We start from the raw sequence: 21,482 nt of genomic DNA, 5'->3' as shown, positions 1-21,482 counted from the left end.
TACCTCCTTTTCATTGCAGAGGTGGGGGACTACGGGTGAAAAATACTGCAGACTGTGAGATACACTCAATAACGTTAGTTGATGTTGCTGAGCTATTTTCCACCTCTGAACATCTCCGTTATAAGATTTTTTCAAAAAGGTTAGTAACTCTGTAGAAGACATGAATTTCCATCCAGTCTTATTCTTATGTATTGCTTTTCTCATGTTTGGTTTAGGACGTGCATGACTGGATGTTAAACAAGATGCCCTGACAGAGTTATCTGAGCAGTCAGACTTTTTCATCCAGGGGACCTCAGAGTGAATACAAACATGTGACCAAACAACAGGTGCAGAGAAAACAATTCGAGTACTGAACATGTGGAATTTCATGTAGCATTTAAATTATTTTGCAACAGAATGCATGCGTGAGCCGAGGACAGTACTTATATTTGCAATGCCAATATACATAGGATTTTTCAGAATAAATAGGCCTTTGATGTTTGCTTAAACAAAGCCAACTGAAGTGACAGTACCAGGAGCACTGTGCCATAAAAAGTATGGCCATAAAGTATATTTGGAGTAATTTTGTGGCAAAGAGGACTCGAACTTAAGCTCTGAGATGGTTCTGAGACCTGCCTTTTGTGACTCATCTGTAAACACGGTGAGGCCAAATGTCATTTCCTGACCTCATCAGCCCCCTTTCACTAACGCTTCACATCAGGGAGACTCAGCCACAGAGAAAGGGATATTGGTTACCATGGTTTCAGTTTTAATTTTGGAAACAAAACTGCGCTGCAAGGTTACCATTAGCAAGGCAGCCTCACTCACTCTCAATGTGTCATGGGCTTCTTTAGCTCTTTAGTTTCCTTATGCCTAGAAGCATATCAGAAACAAAAGACAGGATGTCACATGTATTTGCTTAAAAAACAAAATCTCACAAGCGAAAACAAGAACTTAAAATCTTTATTGTTTTGTCATCAAAACTTTTCCCTCTCTTGGACAGCAATGCTCTATCAATGCATGTTCTATGGAAAAGCCACATGTTAAGTATCTTAGCCTAGAGACCAGGGGCAGCAGCAGCACTACGTCAAGCCTCCTGGGCAAGCTCTGAGGCACGGTGCTGCCCCACCACCGCAATTAGTATATGACAAGTGTATGCAGCAGGTAGAAGAAAGACTGTATGGCCAAGGAAATAAACAGGAGAGAGCAGTGAGCTCCCCAGGAGGGGCCAGGGCCTAGCAGACGGGCTGGGGGTCGCAGGCACGGCAAGGTCTCGATCACATCCACAGCTGTCTATTGCATATTTACTCAGCACACTCGGACTAATACGGTCACAAACGTGTGAACATTGCAGGTCTTTTTCAGCCCCACTGAAGGGGGAGAGGGCAGGGGGCCACATGGAAACTTGCACAGTCTACCATCTTGTTGCTCATTTCCTAGCTAGAAAAACAATGCAGAGTGATTTCACACATCTAAAGGAATTAACTGAACATGTCGAACATCTGTTCCCATTTCCTTCAGGAGTAAACCTGATAAAAAACAACAAACAGTAGCTATCATGCTCATTCACCGTTGTCTAAGAATGAACCCATTTTTATGTAAATACATCAGATGTACACTGAGCAAACAAAAGAAACCAAAAGAGGCCTAACAGAATAGTGGGGTGACCTGTGAACAGTTGTTATTTATGTGCCTAGTGCATCACAAGGCAGAACTCTCTCTCTCACACACACACACACACACACACAGTTTGATCACGCTCAGTGAAGAGTGAGATGTGCAGCTGAGCACTGTGTGGGTCAGTCTGCATCTAAAGCGGCAGCAGAGGCAGCCGGTGACATCACAGGGACAGAGCGCACATCCATATGAATGCCCCCGGAAAGGGCAGGTCTGACAGAACGTGGTATGCAGGAAACTCACCTTAAATACTAATTTACATGTGACCTAACATTACAGAGCACTAACTACAGTTGTCATCGACTAAACATGAAGATTATTCATGTGAGAGCTGCAAGATTGGACAAATCACTTCGGAAATATTTCAAGACTGGCAAAGAGAAAAAGTGTAATGCTCTCAGGGTACAGGACAGCGATCCTGCTTGGTTAGTATCATCACCTACAGTAGTTAGGATATACTGTGTATAAAATGAACGTGAAGAGGGGCTGGGGGGGAGGGGGCGGGCTTTCTCCTCATCAGTAGTGCCGTAAACGTCCGTTCTGCCTAGAGTCAAACATGAAAGGCAGCTGACGAGATCCAAAATCTCACACGGAAATAGAAACAGCCTTCAAACATGGAACTGCAACACCAACTGCTCCCCACAAGGTAGCTCAATCTATGTATAACCACAAGAAATACAAACAAAAACCAGGCATAAAAGAGCTCTTTTCTCGCATCTCCAACCCCCGCATAGAAGTTCAACAGCAAAATAATTAAAGAAGCAACAAATGCTCCTTCTGAGTAACTCCAAAAATAATTCTTCACGACTCAGACGCCTGCCGAGGGTAAACCCTGACCCGGCCCCGGCCGCCAAGACCTGTCGGTCCCGCTGAGGCACGGCAGGCTGAGCATTCTCCGGCACCCGCCGTGCTTTCTTCCCCACGTGTCACCACCGACGCAGCCGGTCGTCCCGTCTGAACGAGCGCATCGTTTGTGTAATGGGGGAGCTGCGGTGGGAACTGGAGATGATTTCTGGAGGTTGGGCTGGACCTTAACCCCAGGACCATGGCCTGTTGGAGAACAGGTCTTACCTTGGCGTACTCAAGTGGTGCTTATTCTGTTAAAAAAGAGGCAGGGGCATGGCCTATGGAGCTACCGCCGAACGGGGACATCCCAACCCAGCAGAGAAGCAAGGAGTCCACCCCAGCTTTGAGAAAACGAAAGTCTGTGAACTCTTAAGCAAGTCACTGCGGAAATGTTCTTCCACCCTGCAGCAGAGAGAAGAGTCTGTGTCCAGAAGACCAGCCACCCGAGGCCTGCTCGACCGTCTCCTCTTCCCGTCCGGCCACCGAAAGACAAGAGGTCCGGCTGGGAGAGTCCGGCGGCCGAGCTCCTTCTTACCACTGCTGCCAGCTGAAGTCATCGCTGCTGCCAAAGACCAAGAAAAACCCGAGGATTGTTGCGAAGATGACCGTGTTGCCTGTGAGCACCAGGGCACAAGCCCCCCACTCGATCTAGGGAGATAAGGAAGGAGCTCTGAGTTACTTCACTCACGAAGCCAGCAAGCTCTGATGCCCTTGGCCACAACTGCTCCCTGGCCCTTGGGACGGTACCGGCTCAGACCGACAGACAGACTTTGGCAGTTGTTGGCGATGAGTGGGTCTCGTTTGCTGGCTGCTCTCATCTAGTTTTGGTCTCTCAGAGATAACTGGGCTCAGTGATGGAGAATGGGATAAGCAGCAACCCTGCGCTCCTGTTTCTGCTTCTAAAGGCATCTGCCTTAACTCGTTTCTGGGCAGACTTCTCACAAAGCATTCGAGGCTTAAATGAGGGCAGAGGAGAGGAGCTGGGATGATTGGGACAAGGAGTGTGTGACAGTCCATTCGACTTGGGAGTCAGGAGAGACCTGAGTTCAACTTCTGCTGACTCCTCCTGAGTGAACCTATGGGAATGACTTCCCCAGCTTTGATTTCTTTATCTATAAAATGGGGAGACAGTATCTGCAGTACCTCTCTTCCAGGAGAGCTGTGTGGATCACAAGTGATCACGCTTTCAAAGCACTCTGAAAACCTGAGTGCATTGGGGAAATGTCAGGTAGGAAGAGAAAGTACAAAAAGACTACTGGTGGGTGGCCTTAACCGTGGAGTTCAGGCCTTCCTGAACGATGGCCTCTCCTCCACCACGTTCTTCTCTGATGCCTCATCGAGGTGCAGAGGGCACCCTCGGCTCTCAGATGCTGTGCTAGTGGGGCACATGGAGCTGGCAACAGGCTCACCAGCAGGAGGCTGGCACCAAGGGATGAAGTCTTTGGTTGTGGCAACCTAGGAATACTGGGCATGCAAGCATCCATCCATGCATCCATCCACCCTCCCACCCATCCATCCACCCACCCACCTACCCATCCCTCCACGCGTCTATCCATGCATCCATCCACCCATCTCTCCCCCTTCCTCTGTGTCTCCTAGTCTCTTGGTCTCTATAGCCATCTGTCTTCCTCTCTCCCCCTCCCTTCTCTATGACACACTTACCAGATGTGCCCTGGCAAATACTATGGGAAGTCCAAAAGCAGAGACCACAATGCCAGTGGTGAGAAATATGGCGAGTTCCTTACAAGCATTGCTCATGGCATCTGTGTCATCCACTAATCTTCTGGCAATGCAGTACGGAATAGGAGAAAGGATATAAAAAAACAGAACAAACAGAGGCCAGTATTGGCTGAAAAAAAAAAAAAAGAATGAGGATCACTCAAGCTCCTGCTGTCCAAGCAGCTCTTCTAACGTTACAATAACATCGATCTTTTCAAAGAACCAGGACCTTTCCTTAAAAGAGGCCTCTGCTGCTGCATGCACTAGGAGAGCGTGTTTCATCTTTCCAATGCCCCCCACCCAGGATCACAACCAGGGAGGGGGTTTCTTGCTCAGATGCTAAAAACCAAGAGGCTTTTTAGAATCTCAAGGATCAAGACTCATGTCTTTATCCTCCTCGTTAAGTTACAAACGACAAGCTATATACAGCAGGGGAATTTTGATAATAATGACAGAGCAGCTGAAGGTCCCTGACTGGCTCTTCCCTCCCCCCACCAATATAGAAGAAACCAACTCACTGCTTCCAGGCCTGTTGTCTGAGGCCTCCCAAATGCCCTCCACATTTTGATAATGCTTGAAGGTGTGTAGGGCACTTTCCTACAATTAACCCCGTGGGATCCAGTGGGACAAGGACACCCTCACTTCACAGACAAGGGAGCTGAAGCTCTGAGAAAGTGATGTGCCCGAGAACGCAGATCTAGTGCCTGAACACTTTGGCCCCACTGGGGTTGCCTCTTTGGTGTTTTTCCTTGATCCCCTCAGTCAGGCTGCCTGACAATGTCCATGGACCGCTTCTCAGAATGATCTTTTTTAAATTAATAAGATAAAATTCACAGGATTACAAAGTAAGCCTAATGAAATAGTTATCAAATCATTTAGAAAACCAAAGCTAACCCAGGTTCCCAGACCCCAGGCATCACAGGCCCCAGGCCATCTTTACTCCTCAGGCCTGGTCTCTTGGCCCTTATTCACCATCCTAGGGGTGCTCCCCTGGGCAGTTTTCTTGGAGCCTAAGGATCTGGGCATTTTGTCTTTGTTTCCTTCTTCCTCCCCAAGGACCCTCCAGCTGAGATCCTTCTAACAGTGGCTCACATTCATCTAGCACTTCTAAGGTCTGCAAAGTTCTCTACCAAGAAGCCTGTGGAAGGGGCTGCACCAGGTATAAATTACATCTCACAGAGGAGGAGACTGAGGCCTATCACCACCCAGCTCCCAAATGTCTGATGAGGCATCAGCAGCTAGCTCTCCAGACCGGAAGGCCAGCACGCCTAGCTCCTGGTCGGCTTCTCTCAGACTCGTTTTTTCTCTAGTTCAAATGCTAGGCCCAGACCCATTTTCACTTCACTCTTGTGCTCCACAACAGGGCTCTGAGGCTTCCTGCCACACCAAGTGGAAACTCCTGATCTGGCCGCACCTTCCTGTCTGTCTGACTGACTTCCCACCACACTCTGCAGAAAGCATCTGTTCTCATCCAACCAGTTCCTTCCTGCGCCCCCCAGCCCTCACGGAGCTCTCTTCTATGTGTCCAGCAAAGGGATGCCACTTGTAAGAGGGATTGGGCTCGTCCTGTTTTGTGCTCGAGGGAGGAGCTAGGAGCAAGGGATGTCAATTGCAGAGGCTGATTTCAGGCTGGAGGAAACTCTCCGACCAATCAGGAACTGGGCCGACTCGGGAGGTGGTGGGCTCCTCCTCACTCTAGCTCTTGAAGCCTGGATAACCATTTCTTGGGGCTGTACCTCCCACTCTTCCACCTGCCTATGCCCAGGCCTCCTCCCCTGGAGGCATTTCCACCCCCAAGGCTGCTCCCTTTCCTCTTCCCAACCTTCACCGGAGGACATGTCCCCACCAACCACGTTCACCTCTAACCTGTCTGGCCTTCTGACTCTAGACTACTTTGCCACGTTGACCGCCTGAAGGTACCTACTCTCCTCCACCCCCAGGTCGACTCCCTTTTACGTGCTGTCTTCCCCGTTAGAATGTAAGCTCCTTGAGGGCAGATACATTCTTTTTGAAAAACATTTAATTAATTTTTAGTTTTCAACATTCACTTTAATAAGATATTGAGTTCCAAATCTCCCCCCTCCCCAAGATGGCACACAATCTGATATAGGCTATGCCCGTACAATCATTTGAAACATGTTCCCATATAAGTCATATTGTGAAAGAAGACAGACATGCTTTTTACTTGTATCTATATTCCCAGTGCTTGGCACACTGTCTTTAATAAATGCCTTATGTCTCTATCAAAAGAGATTCCTGGTCTGGTAGGGGTTGGCACAAATGACCAACGTGGGAGATTTGTCTTCCAAATGCTCTGACAGGGGACATTTATCTCAAGACTTAACTCAGTTTGGTAACTTTTTTTTTACGGCCATCGTTATTTTGATCAGCACAGAGGCTGGAATGGAAAAGTAGGGCCTCTGATCCCCATGCCTGGGGGGACATAATGATTTGGTGGGGACTCCTTGTCAGATTATTAAAACACTTTTTTTTACAGACAACCTTAACACAAGCAAAAACAAAATGTCCATACATACTTGTATAATGGAAGGGCACATCCAAGCATCAAAAACATGAGCCCAATCGCTCCCCCAAAGGACAAACTGATCAGAGCTGCAAGGGAAGCACACAAAATAGAAATATTCATTCACTAAATGAAATCACAGCTACAACAGTACTATTATCTGGCTGACCATACTCAGCTACGTCATAAAAAAGAAAACCTTGTAAGTAAAAAATTCAGCTTTTCTTTTTAAAAGGGAAGGGGTATTAAAATTAAGCCACATATGGAACTGAGTATCTCAATCATCCAGTCTCCAACTAATGGTCTCTTGCAGTATTTTGAAAGATAAAATAGTACAGACTTTCAAAACATTCACATCATATCACCTCATTCTTCAATTTTGGTATCCCATTCCAAACTCATTACACTATGCAGCTGAGTATGATGAATCTCAATGTCCTAGACTGAGGTTACTTACAGATACTGGTGTGTGGGGGAGGGAGGAGAGGAGGTGAAAGGTTGCCTCTAGGTGAGGCAGGTTTAGCAGGAATGCTTCCCAAAAAGCAACGCTTCTAAAAATGCACAGAGGAGAGGAGAAGATTCAGAGAGGAGCCTAGACAAGCAGGAGGGTTTGCAAAGTAATGAAGATTGAATTCGACATTTTTATAAAAATAAGCAGAGAATCTGTTTTTTCCATTCTACTGGGCAGATGGAAATGATCTTTTGGGGGGTACTTAAAAGAGAACTATAGACCAATATGACTAATGAATACTGGTGAAAAAAACTGTAAACAAATAAATTATAAATAAAATAAAATTCCAGCAAAAACCCTCCAACAACCTAACCCTGTAACAATATATCCCCCAAAGTATTCACGATGAGTGGGTTCTTAGGTGTGGTTCAACACTAGGAAAACAATTAACACGACTAAGGTAATGCCTCACTACCGATAATCCTTCTCAGTGTGGCTTGGCCTGCACTTTCTCCTGCCTCCTCTACTAGCAGTCAACTGATCTCTTTCAGTGACCTTCAATCTCTTTCTCCACTAGCTCTTCTCACTTCCCCACCCCTGCCTTCAAATATGATCAGGTCTCCCCAATCCTAAAGAAAAAAAAAAGAAAAAAAGCCTTCCCTGATAGCCTTCTCACCTCTAACCAGATCTGGGGTATTTCAAAGAATTGACCTTGACTAAATCAATAGATAGAAGAAAAAAATGCTTTGAAAAGTAATGTCAGGGGACAGCTGGGTGCCACAGCGGATAGAGCACAGGCCCTAGAGTCAGGAAGACCCGAATTCAAATCTAGCCTGAGACACTTATGAACCTGGACAAGTCATTAACCCTGATGGCCTCCAAAAAAAAAAAAAAAGGAAGGTCAGGAGGCTCCTTGAAGACAGAAGTCCAACGTCTTTTACCTGTGTAACAATGTGACTTTTAATTTCTTTAATATTGTTAGACTGTACAATGTACCCTCATCACGTGATGGCTAATGGTGGTTGGAAACACCCTCTCCAAACCACCAGATCATACTATCTGAAGATAAAAGGGGAGTTAACAAGTGTGTCTCAAGGCAGAAAAGTGTCATGTATTCGAAATCAGTACTTGAGGATAACACTGAGTATCAGCATATTTCTTCGAGCATAATGGCATCACTTACGGCTTCACAACAGCCTGACAATGGCCGTGGACTTCCACAGTGACACTGTTATACCACAAAAAATGAGCCGATTCCTGGGCTTTGGCTATGATGTTAATTATAGCACTAGAAAATGATGCTAGTTGGTGTACCTGTTACAGGGAATGGGTGTACAATCCGTCAGTCAGTCAATAAACACCGATTAAGTGCACAGTGTGATGGGGTTGGGGGGGAGCTAATCAACAGAGGGAAGGCATTAGAATTAAGGGGATTTTGGGAGGGCTTCCAGTAAAAGATGGATTTTTGTTAGGACTTAAAGGAAGCCAGGCAGTCAGCAGGCAGAGTTGGGGAAGCAGGGCATTCCAGGCCTGGGGGATGACCAGCGAGAATGGCCAGAGCCAAGAGATGGAGGGTCTTGTTTGTACAACAGCCAGGAGGCCAATGTCACAGGATGTGAGAGTACAGGTTGGGGAATGAGGCGTGAGAAAAGTGCAAGGGGAGGAGGGGGCCAAGCTATGGAGGCCTCTGAATGCCAAACAAAGCATTTTGTGTTTGATCCTGGAGACAAGATAGAGCCACTGGAGGTTATTGTATAGGACGGGGATGACAAGGTTAGACCTGAGCTTTAGGGAAATCACTTTGGTGGCTGTAGGAAGGATGAACTAGAGTGGGGAAGAGCTTGAGGCAGGCAGGACCCCCTTCCACCTCCCTGGGCAGCTACTCAGATGGGAGGTGCTGAGGGACTGCATCAGGGTAGGGGCAGGGGCAGAGGAGAGAAGGGGGTGGATTTCAAAGGTGAAATCAACAGGTCTCGGCAATAGATTGGATGTGAGGTTGGGAAGTATAACTGACAGCCATATAATCACAATAGCAAGGTGGAGGTCTGTTTATCTTCTTATGAACTTGGGCAACTAAGTCCAGGAGAAAACTTAAACTGGTAATATTTTCAACCTCTAAAAACTACTGGGCCATTAAGCTGATGTTGCATGTAGGCATTGACATGATCAAAGTCTGCCATGGAATAAAGCATATTTACCATATTTATCAGATTTAAGATGCTAACAATTTGGGACACCGTGATAAAGAGTTTTTTACTTAACATTTCCATCCTTTCTCAGTCTCAGGAAAAGAAAGAACTGCATCATTAAGATTTTATCTTCTTGTCCAGTCGTTTCAGTTCTGACTTTTCGTGACCCTGTGTCCTTGAGGTTTTCTTGGCCAGGATACTGGAGTGATTTGCCATTTTCTTCTCCAGTGGCAAACTGAGGGTAAGTGACTTGTGTAAGGTTACGCAGTCAGGATGTTTCTGAGGCTGGATTGAACTCAGGTTTTCCTGACTCCAAGCCCAACCCTCTATCCACTTCGCCACTGTGCTGCCCCTTAAGATTTTACCTTAAGAATTGGTTATTGATATTTGATAATCCAAATAAGGATTTTCTCATGAGTACTCATAAGTGCTTAAAAAAATTCTACGGCACTACCTCACATCTACCAAATTAGCTAGTATAATAGAAAAGGAAAATAACAAATGTTGGAGGGCATGTGGGAAAACTGGGACAATAATGCATTGTTGGTGGAGTTGTGAACTGGTCCAACCATTCTGAACTGTAACTGGAACTATGCCCAAAAGGCTATAAAACTGTGCATAACCTTTGACCTAGTAACACCACTACCTAGGTCTGTACCTCAAAGAGCTCAAAGAAAAAGGAAAAGGACCTATTTGTACCAAAAATACTTATAGCAGTTCTTTTTGTGGTGGCAAAGAACTGGAAATTGAGGTGCTGCCCATCCATTGGGGAATGGCTGAACAAGTTGTGGCATATGCTTGTCATAGAATACTACTGTGCTGTAAGAAATGATGAGCAGGATGTTTTCAGGAAAATCTGGAAAGACTTACACAGGGTGATGCAAAGTGAAGTAAGCAGAACCAGGAGAACATTGCCCAAAGTAATAGTAACATTATATGATGCTCAACTGGGAATGACTGAGCTATTCTCAGTAATACAATGATCCAAGACAGTTCTGATGGACTAAGGATGAAAAAGGCCATCCAGCTCCAAACCAAGAACTGATGAGTCTAAATGCTGATAGAGGCATTTACAAAAAAAAACTATTTTTCTTGGTTTTTTGGAGGGGAGAGGTCTGCATTTTCTTTCATAACATGACCAATATGGAAATGTTCTGCATGACTACACATGTATATATCTATATATCTATATATATATATCTATCTATCTATATATATCTATATATATATATATATATATATATATATATATATATACACACTATGTCAAATTGCCTGCCTTCTCAATGAAGGGGGAGGGAGAGAATTCAGCTCAAAATTTTAAAGAACGAATGTTAAATTTTTTTACATGTAATTGGGAAAAAAGAAAATATTTGGAAAAACCCACCCCCATGACATAATATTACTAATATTAATACTAATAGTAATCTAATATTACTCTAATATCACCTTGAGCTTATATAGCATCTTATCTACCAAGAAGGAAAATGTTACCTTCACAACATTCCCAAAGGGCAGCCAATGAAACACAACAAACAGGTTAAAATATTTACCCTAAGGTTAGGAATCAAATTAGTGTTCAAAAAAAAAAACAGTTCTCCTGACTCTAATCAGTGTTCCTCCCATAGAATGATCCACAAACACACAATGACCTTTAAAAGATTTCCTGGTTATTTAATAAGTAACAAGCAGCCTATCTGATCTAGGAGTATTTGTCTGAGTAAGGGTTAGCTGCAGTTTAATGAGTCTCTTATCAGGAACTTCCCAAGGAAGTGATGCCACAGAGTACAAGTCCAACTCCTTATCATCTTCAGTTTGCACATACAAGACTAGTTTAATTACAAGAAAAATTTTGTCACTAAAGTCCAATACCCAATCATGCTAGGCAAGAAACATTAAAACTATGCATAGTGTCAACATCAAGCTCTTTTTAATCCTAAATTACACAGAATCAAAGTGAGAAGTTAGCTCACAGGCTCTAGGGTTCAATCTGAATCTTTTTTTTTGTTTGTTTAAAAATTTTTAAAATTTACTTTTTTCAATTAACAAGGATTTTCTCTCTCTCCACTAATTGGGGAAAAAAAAAAGAAAACCCTGGTAAGCAATATGTAGCGTTAAGGGACATTTTTTTCCTATATTGACCAAGGCCAAAAACCGTATGTCTTTTACTCAGTGCCATGAGTCTATTAATTCTTTTGTCAGGAGGTGAGTAGCACGCTCAGTCAATCCTCTGAAACCATGGTTGGTCATTGCATTAATCAGAAGGAAAAAATAACATTTATGATTTTTAAAAAAGTTCTAAAGTCATTTGACCGTTGTTATCGTATCAATTGTTCTGGTTCTGCTCACTTCGCTCTGCATTAGTCGATACACGTGTCCCCAGGTTTCTTTGACATCTTTTCTGTAGTTTCTTATGAGTTAGGGAAGCAGGGCATTCCAGGCCTGGGGGATGACCAGAGAGAATGGTCAGAGCCAAGAGATGGAGGGTCTTGTTTCTAGTTTTCTATTCTATTCATGTGGCATCACTTAGTCACTCATTCCCCAAGTGATGGGCAATCTCTCAGTTCCCAGGTCTTTGCCACTTCAAAAAGGGCTGCTACAAAGGTTTTCGTACCTATGGGGCTTCTTTTTTCTTGTGCTCTCTTTACCTGGGTCAGGGTATATACGGTCTGGTGACATCAGGGACAGGGCTCCAAATTGCTTTCCATAACCACACACTGCTCTTCCCACAGTGCAGCCGTGTGCCTCTCTCTCCACAGCCCTTCCAACAACTGTCACTTTCCTTTTTGGGACAACTTTAACAATCTTATGGGTGTGACGTAGGGTCTCAGAATTACTTTAATTTGCACTTCCTTTATTATTAGTGATTGGGAGAATTTTTCATATGGCTATAAATAGCTTGGATTTCTTCCTTTGAAAACTGCCTGTTTATATTCTTTTATCATTAGTTTATTAGGCAATGGCTCTTACTTTTAAAAATTTGGATCAGTTCTTTATATAAGGGAGATGAATCTTCATTAGAGAAACTGACTCCAAAGACTTTTTTCCCAGCTACCCTTGTAACTTTAACTTTAAACTGGCTTCGTGTGTGAAAAAACTTTTATGTAATTAATATTTTGATTGTAAATTTACATAATCAACATTTTCCATCTCATCCTCTGTGATCATCTTGATTACGAAATGTTCCCTGTCTATATATCTGAGAGGAAGATTTTCTCTCATCAATATTTCTTGTTTATAATATGACCTTTTATATCCAAGTTCTATTCAAGGCAGGTAGGTGGTGGTACAATGGACAGAGCCCTGGACCTGGAGATAGGAACGCCTGAATTAAATCCAGCTCCAGATGCTTATGAGCTATTGGACCTTGGATAAGTCACTTACCCTGTTTGCCTCAGTTTCCTTATCTGTACAATTAAGATAATAGTGCCTAATTCCTAGGGATATTATGATAACGAGATATTTACAGAGCACTTTGCAAATGTTTTAAGTATTACATAAATGCTAGCTATTAATGTTATCATGTCTGTTTGAAGCTTCCTTGGTATGTAGTACTTAAGTGGTTGGTCTAAATCTAATTTTCACCAAACCCCTTTCCACTTTTCCCAGCAGTCTTTGTTGAACGAATCCTTACCCCAGAGTTGGGATTTCTTGGTTTATCAAAGCGTACAATTATTTTTTGTTTACTTCTATATGTTGTACACCCAATCTATCCTACTGACTGATCTGTTTTCATCAGTAACACACATTTCTGATGATTGAGGCTTTGTATTTGAGATGTAGTACTATTAGGCCCTTTCCCTTCACACTTAAAAAAATAAACCCCTTGAGATGCTTGGCCTTCCTGTCCCCCCAAATGAATTTCACTATTATGACAATGAGTAAGTAAATTTAGGTATTTTTTATTATATTGGCTTGACCCACTTATGAGAAAGTAGTATTTCTCTAAGTGTTTTTATTTCCATGAAGTGTTTTATATTTTAAATTGTTCCCAAGTCTGTTTTAGTAAATGGAAAATTAATATTTCTCTACTTAGGCCTGCCTTTATTTTCATAATGATTTGTGGTTTTATATAGCTCCTGTGTGTCTTGGTAAGTAAATCCCCAAGCAGTTTATATATTCTGTAGTTCGAATTTCCTTACCTCTCCTTCCTAAATTTTGTTAATATACAGAAATGCCAATTTATATGGAGTTATTTTATTATCCTGTAACTTTTAAGTTATCACATTAATTAATCTGGAATCTTCTTTACAATGTGATAAATAAGCAAGTGCTTCTAAACTTCCAGTGAAAGGGAAAAGACCTCCTCCTAAGTAAGGCAGCACCCATTCCAATTAGGGAGCTGTTAGTTCTTTGTCCAGTCTGAAACGTCTCTCTGTAACTCCCACCTGTGGTCCCCACCTGTACCCTCTGGAGCTAAGGCGGCCACTGCTGACAGGTGATGGCAGCTACACGTTGATGAGAGATTATTTGTAAATCCCCTTAGCACAAGGTAGATGCTTAATAAATGCTTATTCCTCGCCTCCTTCTGTTTACCTGACTCTGCATCAGCTCATACAAGTCTTTGCAGGTTTCTCTGCAAATGACCTTTCTGTCATTTGTTACCATACGAAAGTATTCTATTACATTCCTACGGCATAAATTGTCCCATTCTTCTGGAGTTGATGGACACCCCTTTAGTTTCCTTTTCTTTGCCATTACAAAAAGAGCTGTTAGAGATGTCTTTGTAGGGGCAGCTAGGTGGCACAGTGGATGGAGCACAGAACCTGGAATCAGGAGGACCTGAATTCAAATTTGGCCCCAGACACTTGACACTTACTAGCTGTGTGACCCTGGGCAAATCACTTAATCCCACTGCCTGGTGGCGGGGAGGGGTACCCTCTTTGTCCCCGGGGTCCTTCTCTTTCTTTGACCTCTGTGGGCTACAGACCTAGTAGTAGTATCTCTGCATCAAAGGGAACGTGTAGAATTTAGTGACTTTTGGGGCATCGTTCCAAGTAGTTTTCTAGAGCAGCTGGACCAATTCCCAGCTCCACCAACATGCAACCTAACAACTGTCATCTTGCTTTTTTGTCACTTTGCCAGCCAAGTAGAAATGAGATGTGATTTCAGAATTGCCTCAATCTGCACGTCTCTAGTTACTAGGGATTTTGTTTTCACTTCATTGTTGCTAGCTTGTATTTCTTCCTCTGAAAACTGCCTGCTCATATCCTTTGACCATTTCTCTACTGGGGAATGGCTCTTGTTCTTACAAATTTGAATCTATTCCTTAGGTATATTCTCATCTGCAGACTCAACCTTCCTAGTTCCTTCCACTTATCCTTGGATAGAACACTTTTAAGGACTCTCCCCAGCTAACTGCTGGTCACCCTCCAGCTTGTCAATGTTCTTAAAATGGAGCAGGTGAACCAAACACAATTCTCCAGAAGTGGTGTCCGACAAGGGGAGACCTTGCTCAGTCTAGACGTTAGGCCACTGTTCATACAGCCCAAGACCATTAGCTGTCTCTGCCAGCCTACCATGTACCACAGTTTAACTCACACTCAGTTTCATCTCCTCAATACCTCAAATCATTTTCACAGTTAATTTGTCTAGCCAGGCTTCCTTGATTCCATACCTTTAAGTTTGATTTCTGAATCCAATACAATGTATTTAGACAAATTTCACAGCATAATCTGTATTTTAAAAAAATCAAATTATCACTGTCACCGAATTTGAATTTTAGCATCACTACAGAACTCAAGAAAAGCCAATTATTCTTACTACTGAGGAATTTCCTTCCCAAAGATGTGTACTGTACCATTCACCTCTTAAATGTAAAACGTATGCTTAATAGTGTGCCATAAGAGTAGTGATACAAGACTCGGCCAGTTAAACAAGCTTCATAATAGCCTGTATTTCCCCTAATCATCATATTTACTAATGAAAATGGTTCTGAAAAAATTGCTGAGTGCCTGACTCCATCCATCTAGATACTCTCTCCACTCGTGTCTCCTTTTCACATCACTTAGGAAGCTGAATGTAACCTGCCATGTCTCAAAAATCAGGTCGACAAGTATATATTAGGCACCGACTATACGCCAAGCTAACCTCAACAACAGAAAGGATCAAACGATGGTCATGAGCCTTTCTGGGGGTTAGGTTGCTTTGTCACATGCCATCAAAGTCCACTGAGCTTGGCAAAGTCTGCCAGAGCTTGTAGCCTTTGAGAAGCCAAGGTCATCTACTTTAAGTAGGAATTTCAAGGTTGAAACATTAACGCCTCCAAATTCACAACAGTGTTAAGTGTGCAATGAATGGACACAAAGGAACCAAAGAACCGAGTTCTACTCCTGGCTGTGCATTTCCATGTAACCTTCCAAGCTGGGTCGTGAAGATTCTGATTGTGTGAAATGAAGGGAGTGGGTTGAACGGTCTCCAAATTCCGCGCCAACACTAACACTTTTCATTCCGTATTCTGGAGTCCAACATATTTCTGGGGTCCTAATCCCCTGTGGATATCTCCTTTACATCACCTTCATTTCCAAATATACGCCCCCCCCCCCAACTACCCTGCAATTCAAAAGTCCTAAAGAGAGAAGAAAAAAGGCAATCTGGCACCCTATCAGCCGAGTCTGCCAGTAAAGTAACGCACTGTTCTACATCCATAGGTCCCCGCTTTCTTGACAGGAGGAGAGGTGTATCCTCATCTCTTCTCCAGAGACAACTTTGGTCATTATAAGTTCAGAGTTCATCTTCATCCCCGCCCCCCCGCCCCCCCATATCGTTGTCATCACCGTTTAGCTTGTGTTCCTGGTTCTGTTTACTTCACTGTGCCTCTGTCTACACAACTTCCCAAGTTGCTGTTAATTCTTCCTATTCACTTTCTTACAACATAATAACATTTTGTGACATTGCCAGACCACAGTTTGCTCAGCCGTGCTTCAATCACCTGGTTTCTTCATTCTGAGTGTCACAACTACCAATTAAGATGGGCATTTTTCATCTCGTGCAAATCTGCACTGCCGCATACAACCTGCTTCTTCTCTCTTCAGGCACACAAATCCAACACGTTATTTTCAAAGCTGTCCTCCTTATGTCTGTTCTCCTGTTTCCAGTTTCCTGCTCTAAACATTTTGGTGTGTGCATGGAATCCAGCTTTCTTCCCGTGACCCACCTGGGTTATATGTCTAGCAGGCTCATCCTTGGATTGAGAGGTATGAAAAACAGATTTTTAAAAGTAAATTGTATTGTTTTTAATTACAAAGCATTTTTTTCTTCCATCTACCCACCTCCACTAAAAATTCGAAAAGAAAAACCCATGTAACAAATGAATAGTCAGGAAAATGACATTCCCCTGTCTGGCCATGTCCAGAAATGTGTCTCAGTCTGCATATGGATTACTTCTCTGTCAGGAGATGGATAGCGTCCTGAGCATTTCTCCTCATTGCAGTCCATTATTCTAAGAAGGAAACTGAACTAAAGACTTAAAACTAGTTTTGTACATAATCTACATGCATAATAAATTAATCTTTAAATATTCAACTCAATAAGCATTTGCCTACTACATACCAGGCACCGCGCTAGGCAACCAGGGCACAAAGACAGTCCCTGCCCTCCAGGCAAGGTTTACAAAATATTCTCCCTCCAAGGACTAGGTCAAGCAGGTAATGTGAGTTACTTGTTTCTCCATGTAATTAAGGAGGAAACCAAGGCTTGGAAGAGTCCAGCTGCCTAGCAGGTTGTGGCTTAGCCTGAAGCCTCCTTTAATACATTCTGCTCCAAGGTCCCTGACATGTCCATACAGACCCTCCAGCCTAGAGGAGAGCTGAGCCGGGCCCCCAGTCACCCCATTCACCCTCCCTTTCCCTTACACACAAAGGTGACAAGTGACAATTCTTGCAAAGGCCCAGCTCACCCAGGACTCCTTGCAGCTGGAGAGAGCCAACCACTCCCACCTCTGGAAGGTTTCCAGAGGTGGGAGTGGGGGCAAGGGCGGTAGAGACACTGGGCTTCGAGGGAGTGAAATCACCCTGAAATGGTGTGGGGGGTGGGTGGGGGGAAGGGGGCTTAAATCGGGCTGAATGACATCACAATTCATTTCCACAACTGGCTTCATTGAACACTAAACACACACTTGCTGAATGAGTTGTACTCCTCAAAGACACCTGGTCTTCAGGTGGAGCAGCAGGACTCTTCCCTTCCCTGGAACTGGCAGCTGCTGGCTGTATACTGGGAGTGGAGAACAGGTGGAAAGAGTATTGGCCTCAGAGCCAGAGCTGGCTATGAAATCTCTCATTTCTGGCTTTTAGGATCCCTCTGGGCCCTGTGGAATACAGAGCTCTCATGAAGCTCTTCTGGCTCAGAGTTCCATGGAAATGCAGTTCCAGAAATAGAGACCTTCTCCACTAGACGGGTCTGGGACTTCATGGACGTGGCATGCCTTTCACTGATGCCGCCTAGGACCCAGCTCTGCCTGTCCATCCAGGATCACTGTGTCCACTGCCACAGGGAAGCTGCCATTCTGGGGGCCTTCCTCATGGTCTTTGGCCATCGCCCTCAAGGCTAGTCACTGGTTGGCTCTTGCTCTGGTCAAGTCCACCTGCCTCAACAAACTGTGAAATGAAGGCGAACCACTCCAACATCACTGCCAAGAAAACCCCAAATGGGGTCACGAAGGGTTGGATGTGACAAAAATGACTAACATTATTTTATCAAAAGCTTTGCTAAAATCTAAACTATATCACATCATTCCCTCATTTATTAGTCCAGTAATCCTGTCAAAACAGGAAGTGAAGTCAGTCTGGAATAGCCTGTTTTTGTTTTTTTTTAGGGGGGAAGGCAGGGCAATTAGGGTTAAGTGACTTGCCCAAGGTCACATGGCTAGTAAGCGTGTTGTGTCTGAGGTTGAATTTGAACTCAGGTCCTCCTGACTCCAGGGCAGGTGCTCTACCCCTTGCACCACCTAGCTGCCCCTGGAACAGCCTGTTCTCGATGATGCCAGGACGGCTCTCTGTGATCCACTTCTGTTCCTAGAAGTTCACTAACCATTTCTTTAATGAATTTCCTCTGAAATGGCCCACACTTTGCAACCCCCGTTCTTCTTTTTTGAGGAAAATCAGGACCTTTGCCCTTCTCCAGTCTTACAGCACCTCTCCTGTTTTCTACATAACCTTTACTCAGAGAACCCCCCAATGAACAGTCCAGCCATCATCACTCTTAAATGCTAGTCCCCCACCGTCAGCTGCCAGCTGGACATCCTGTAGGCTTCTCAAACTCCAGTCATTAGCCTTCCACCCAAACCCACCCTTCCTAGACTTTCCTAGACCGGCACGTCCCATCCCCCAGGCTGGTACCCGAGGGGCCAGTCAGCTCCCCAGAGCCAAGAATGACAAAGGCTGGACAAGTCCACCTCCTCAACATCTCTGCCGCCACTCCCATCACGACCACCACACGCCTTCATCGGCTCCCTTCTGTCCAGTCCACACTGCCCGTGGCTGCCAGGGATAATCCTGAAGCACTGGTCTGACCAGGTCACTCCTCTGCTCAAGAAGCTTCAGTGGCCCCCTACTGCCCTTAGGAGAAAACACAAGCATGACAATGTGGCTCCAGACTGCCTTTCTGGGCTGATTAGACAGCTAACCTGCTGCCTCGCGGCGCTCCTGTTAATCTGACCCACTCCCTCCTCCCCATACAAGCCACAGTACAGCCCGATTCTGTTTACTTCTGAGTTACACAACTCTGAAAACAGCTCCAACGATATTCTTCAATTCATGCTACCTTACAAAAGTGAAGAGCTTAGGCCTCATATCAAAGTTCCTGAGTGTGAAAGGAGGGTGTATCAGTGTCATAAATATAATCAAACCTACCCAAGGACTTTGGTTTCATCTTCCTGCCTCCACTACTTTGCAGGCTGTCCCACGCCGGCTCAGCCTCCCTCTTCCCCTTCCCCTTCAGGCCAAGCTCAAAGGGCCCCTTTCCTGATTCACCCAGGGAGTCTTCCTCCTGGCACCCCCTTCCCCACCCTCGAACTCCGCGGTCTATTCTGCAGGTTGTGTGGATTTTCCACCGGGAGCGCGGTGTGTCACTCCTGGAGCGCAGGGGCCGACTCAGTTGGTACGGGTATTGGCCAGGCACAAAGTACTCCCTCAATGCCGCTGACCAACGTGAGGGCCGGCTGGGAGAAAACCAGACCAAGTGGACACAAAACTGAGGAAGCGAGGCAGTCCGGAGCCAAGCTGGCGATGGACACAGAAGCTCAGGAGACACAAACAACCGGCCCTAACGCTCTCCACCACCTTGTTCCACGGCGCGGACTCCGGGTCCTAGAACCCAAGGCGGCAGTTCTGGCTGGACCTCTGGCTCTTCTTTGGAGAATGACATGCTTGCTGATGAGTCCAAGTCAAAACAGGGCGAAGGGAACCAATAGAAATCTCTCTTTAAGGTGCAGGAGCACGGGGGTTCTGGCCCAGTACAAGCACCAGTACTGCCAGTGATGGCTTCCAGAAGAGCGGGGTTCAACGCTGCTTGGGTACGCCCTTCAAGGAGTCAGAGAGGCGCCCTGTCAGCTGCAGATGTGACTGCCCACCTCGGAGCCTCTCCGGAGGGGGGCTGGGGCAGATGCCACACTGAGTGCCAGGGCACCCCAGGATCCCATCCAAACTGGAAACAGCGGGAAGCCTGCAGACCACGTTAGCCCTGGGGGTCCTCGCTGCAACAACCCGGGGAGGGGGGGGGCGTCCTCATTAACCCCGCTACACAGGGGAGGCTGGGAGGAGCTGGAGCACTCGCCCAGGGCCACACGGCCGCCAAGGGTCTGAGGCCTTTCTGACCCCAAGTCCCCCCCCCAGCTGAACTTATTGGGGGGGTCACAAACCCACAGGAAGTGGCTGGTGGGCGCTACATTGTTTCTCTGGGAGTAACTGCCTGGGGCTGGGGCTGAATACACGAAAGCCAACACCACCAGCCTGGCCTGGGCCGCGCCTCCTCTACCCCCGCCCCCTCGTCCTCGCCCCCAGACTCTAAACCCGGGCCAGGGCTGAGTCACCAACGTGACTGCCCCGGGGCGGGGGGGGGGGGGCGACCCCAGATCCGCAGGAAAGGGCTGCCCCGCACCGGGAGCTGGTGCTTCCTGGGAGGGGGGGCCTAGACCACCTCCGAGTCGTGTCCCCCCCCCCCCCCCCCCCCCCCCCCCCCCCCGTGCCGCGGGTGGGGTCGAAGGCCAGTCTCCTAATTCCCCGCCCCGTAGTCATGCGGCTGGAAACCTTAGTTTCCCTCAAGTCCCTTGAACTTCTCGCCGTGGAATGGGCTGGATGAGTGGTTAGCAGAAGGACGGGGGAGGAGGGAGCAGGCATTTATTAGGCGCCATCTGTGTGCCGGGCGCCGGGCACCGATCAAGTCATTTAGGGAAGAGGGAAATGAGCGGAAGCGGCGACAGCAGGCGGGGGGGGGGGGGTGCGACATGAAGTGGGGGCAGCGACAGCAGGTGGGGGGGGGGGAGGCGAACAAGGGGGTCAGTGACATCAGGCGGGGGGGCGACATGAAGTGGGGGCAGAGACATCAGGCGGGGGGGGCGAACAAGGGAGGGGGCAGCTACATCAGGCGGGGGGGGGCAAACATGGGGGGGGCAGCGACATGGAGGGGCGGAGAGGGAGAGAGGTGAGGCGGGCTTGGAGGAGGCCGAGGTCCCGGCCCCTCCCGCCCGCTCTGTAGCCCCGAGCCCGCAGCCCCTCCGCCGCCCGCCCCGCAGAGCCACTCGCCGGCCCCCTCACCTTTGATGCCGGCCATGGCGGCGCCGACGCCCCGAGAACCTCCACGCAGTCACCACACAACGAGCCAGACAACAACCGGAAGTACCCAACACAGCACTTCCGCCGGCCGGGTGGGAGCGGGGCGCTGGGACGTGCTGACGTCAGAGCGGCGCGCTCCGCCTTGAGCCCGCCCTCTCCCGGCGGCCTCCCCGCGCTCACGTCGTGATTGGGTGGCCAATCTAGGACCCGCCTCCGGGCCCGCCCTTAGACCCGCCCCTCGCCCCTCCCCGCTTCTGGCGCCGCACCTGTTCTTAAAGGAGCCGCGAGAGAGCCCGGGTGCGTAGCGCAGTTCCCACTCAGCGCTCCCC

General features: G+C 46.5%; 1 protein-coding gene across 1 annotated transcript; it reads right to left on the bottom strand.

Annotated features, from left to right (window-relative positions):
- Window positions 1–922: 922 nt before the first annotated feature.
- On the bottom strand, window positions 923–21,230 carry LEPROTL1 (leptin receptor overlapping transcript like 1). The gene is made up of 4 exons (XM_036763216.1): window positions 21,136–21,230; window positions 6,759–6,834; window positions 4,165–4,351; window positions 923–3,150 (listed from the first exon to the last, which is right to left on the bottom strand). The coding sequence occupies exons 1-4, from the start codon at window positions 21,149–21,151 to the stop codon at window positions 3,034–3,036; spliced, it is 396 nt and encodes a 131-aa protein (XP_036619111.1). The 5' UTR covers window positions 21,152–21,230; the 3' UTR covers window positions 923–3,033.
- Window positions 21,231–21,482: the final 252 nt, after the last annotated feature.

This window comes from Trichosurus vulpecula, chromosome 6, assembly GCF_011100635.1.
Source record: "Trichosurus vulpecula isolate mTriVul1 chromosome 6, mTriVul1.pri, whole genome shotgun sequence".
Taxonomy (NCBI): Eukaryota; Metazoa; Chordata; class Mammalia; order Diprotodontia; family Phalangeridae; genus Trichosurus; species Trichosurus vulpecula.
The sequence above is the reverse complement of the archived record's forward strand: the minus strand, read 5'-3'. Positions and strand labels throughout refer to the sequence as shown.

What these genes read in the sequence shown, in the direction of transcription:
- LEPROTL1 (XM_036763216.1), bottom strand. An exon ending in TGTGCCCTTCCATTATACAA is followed by an intron (nt 4,352 to 6,758) that starts GTATGTATGGAC and finishes TTTTTTTTTCAG; the next exon opens with CCAATACTGGCCTCTGTTTG. An exon ending in TATTTGCCAGGGCACATCTG is followed by an intron (nt 3,151 to 4,164) that starts GTAAGTGTGTCA and finishes TTATCTCCCTAG; the next exon opens with ATCGAGTGGGGGGCTTGTGC.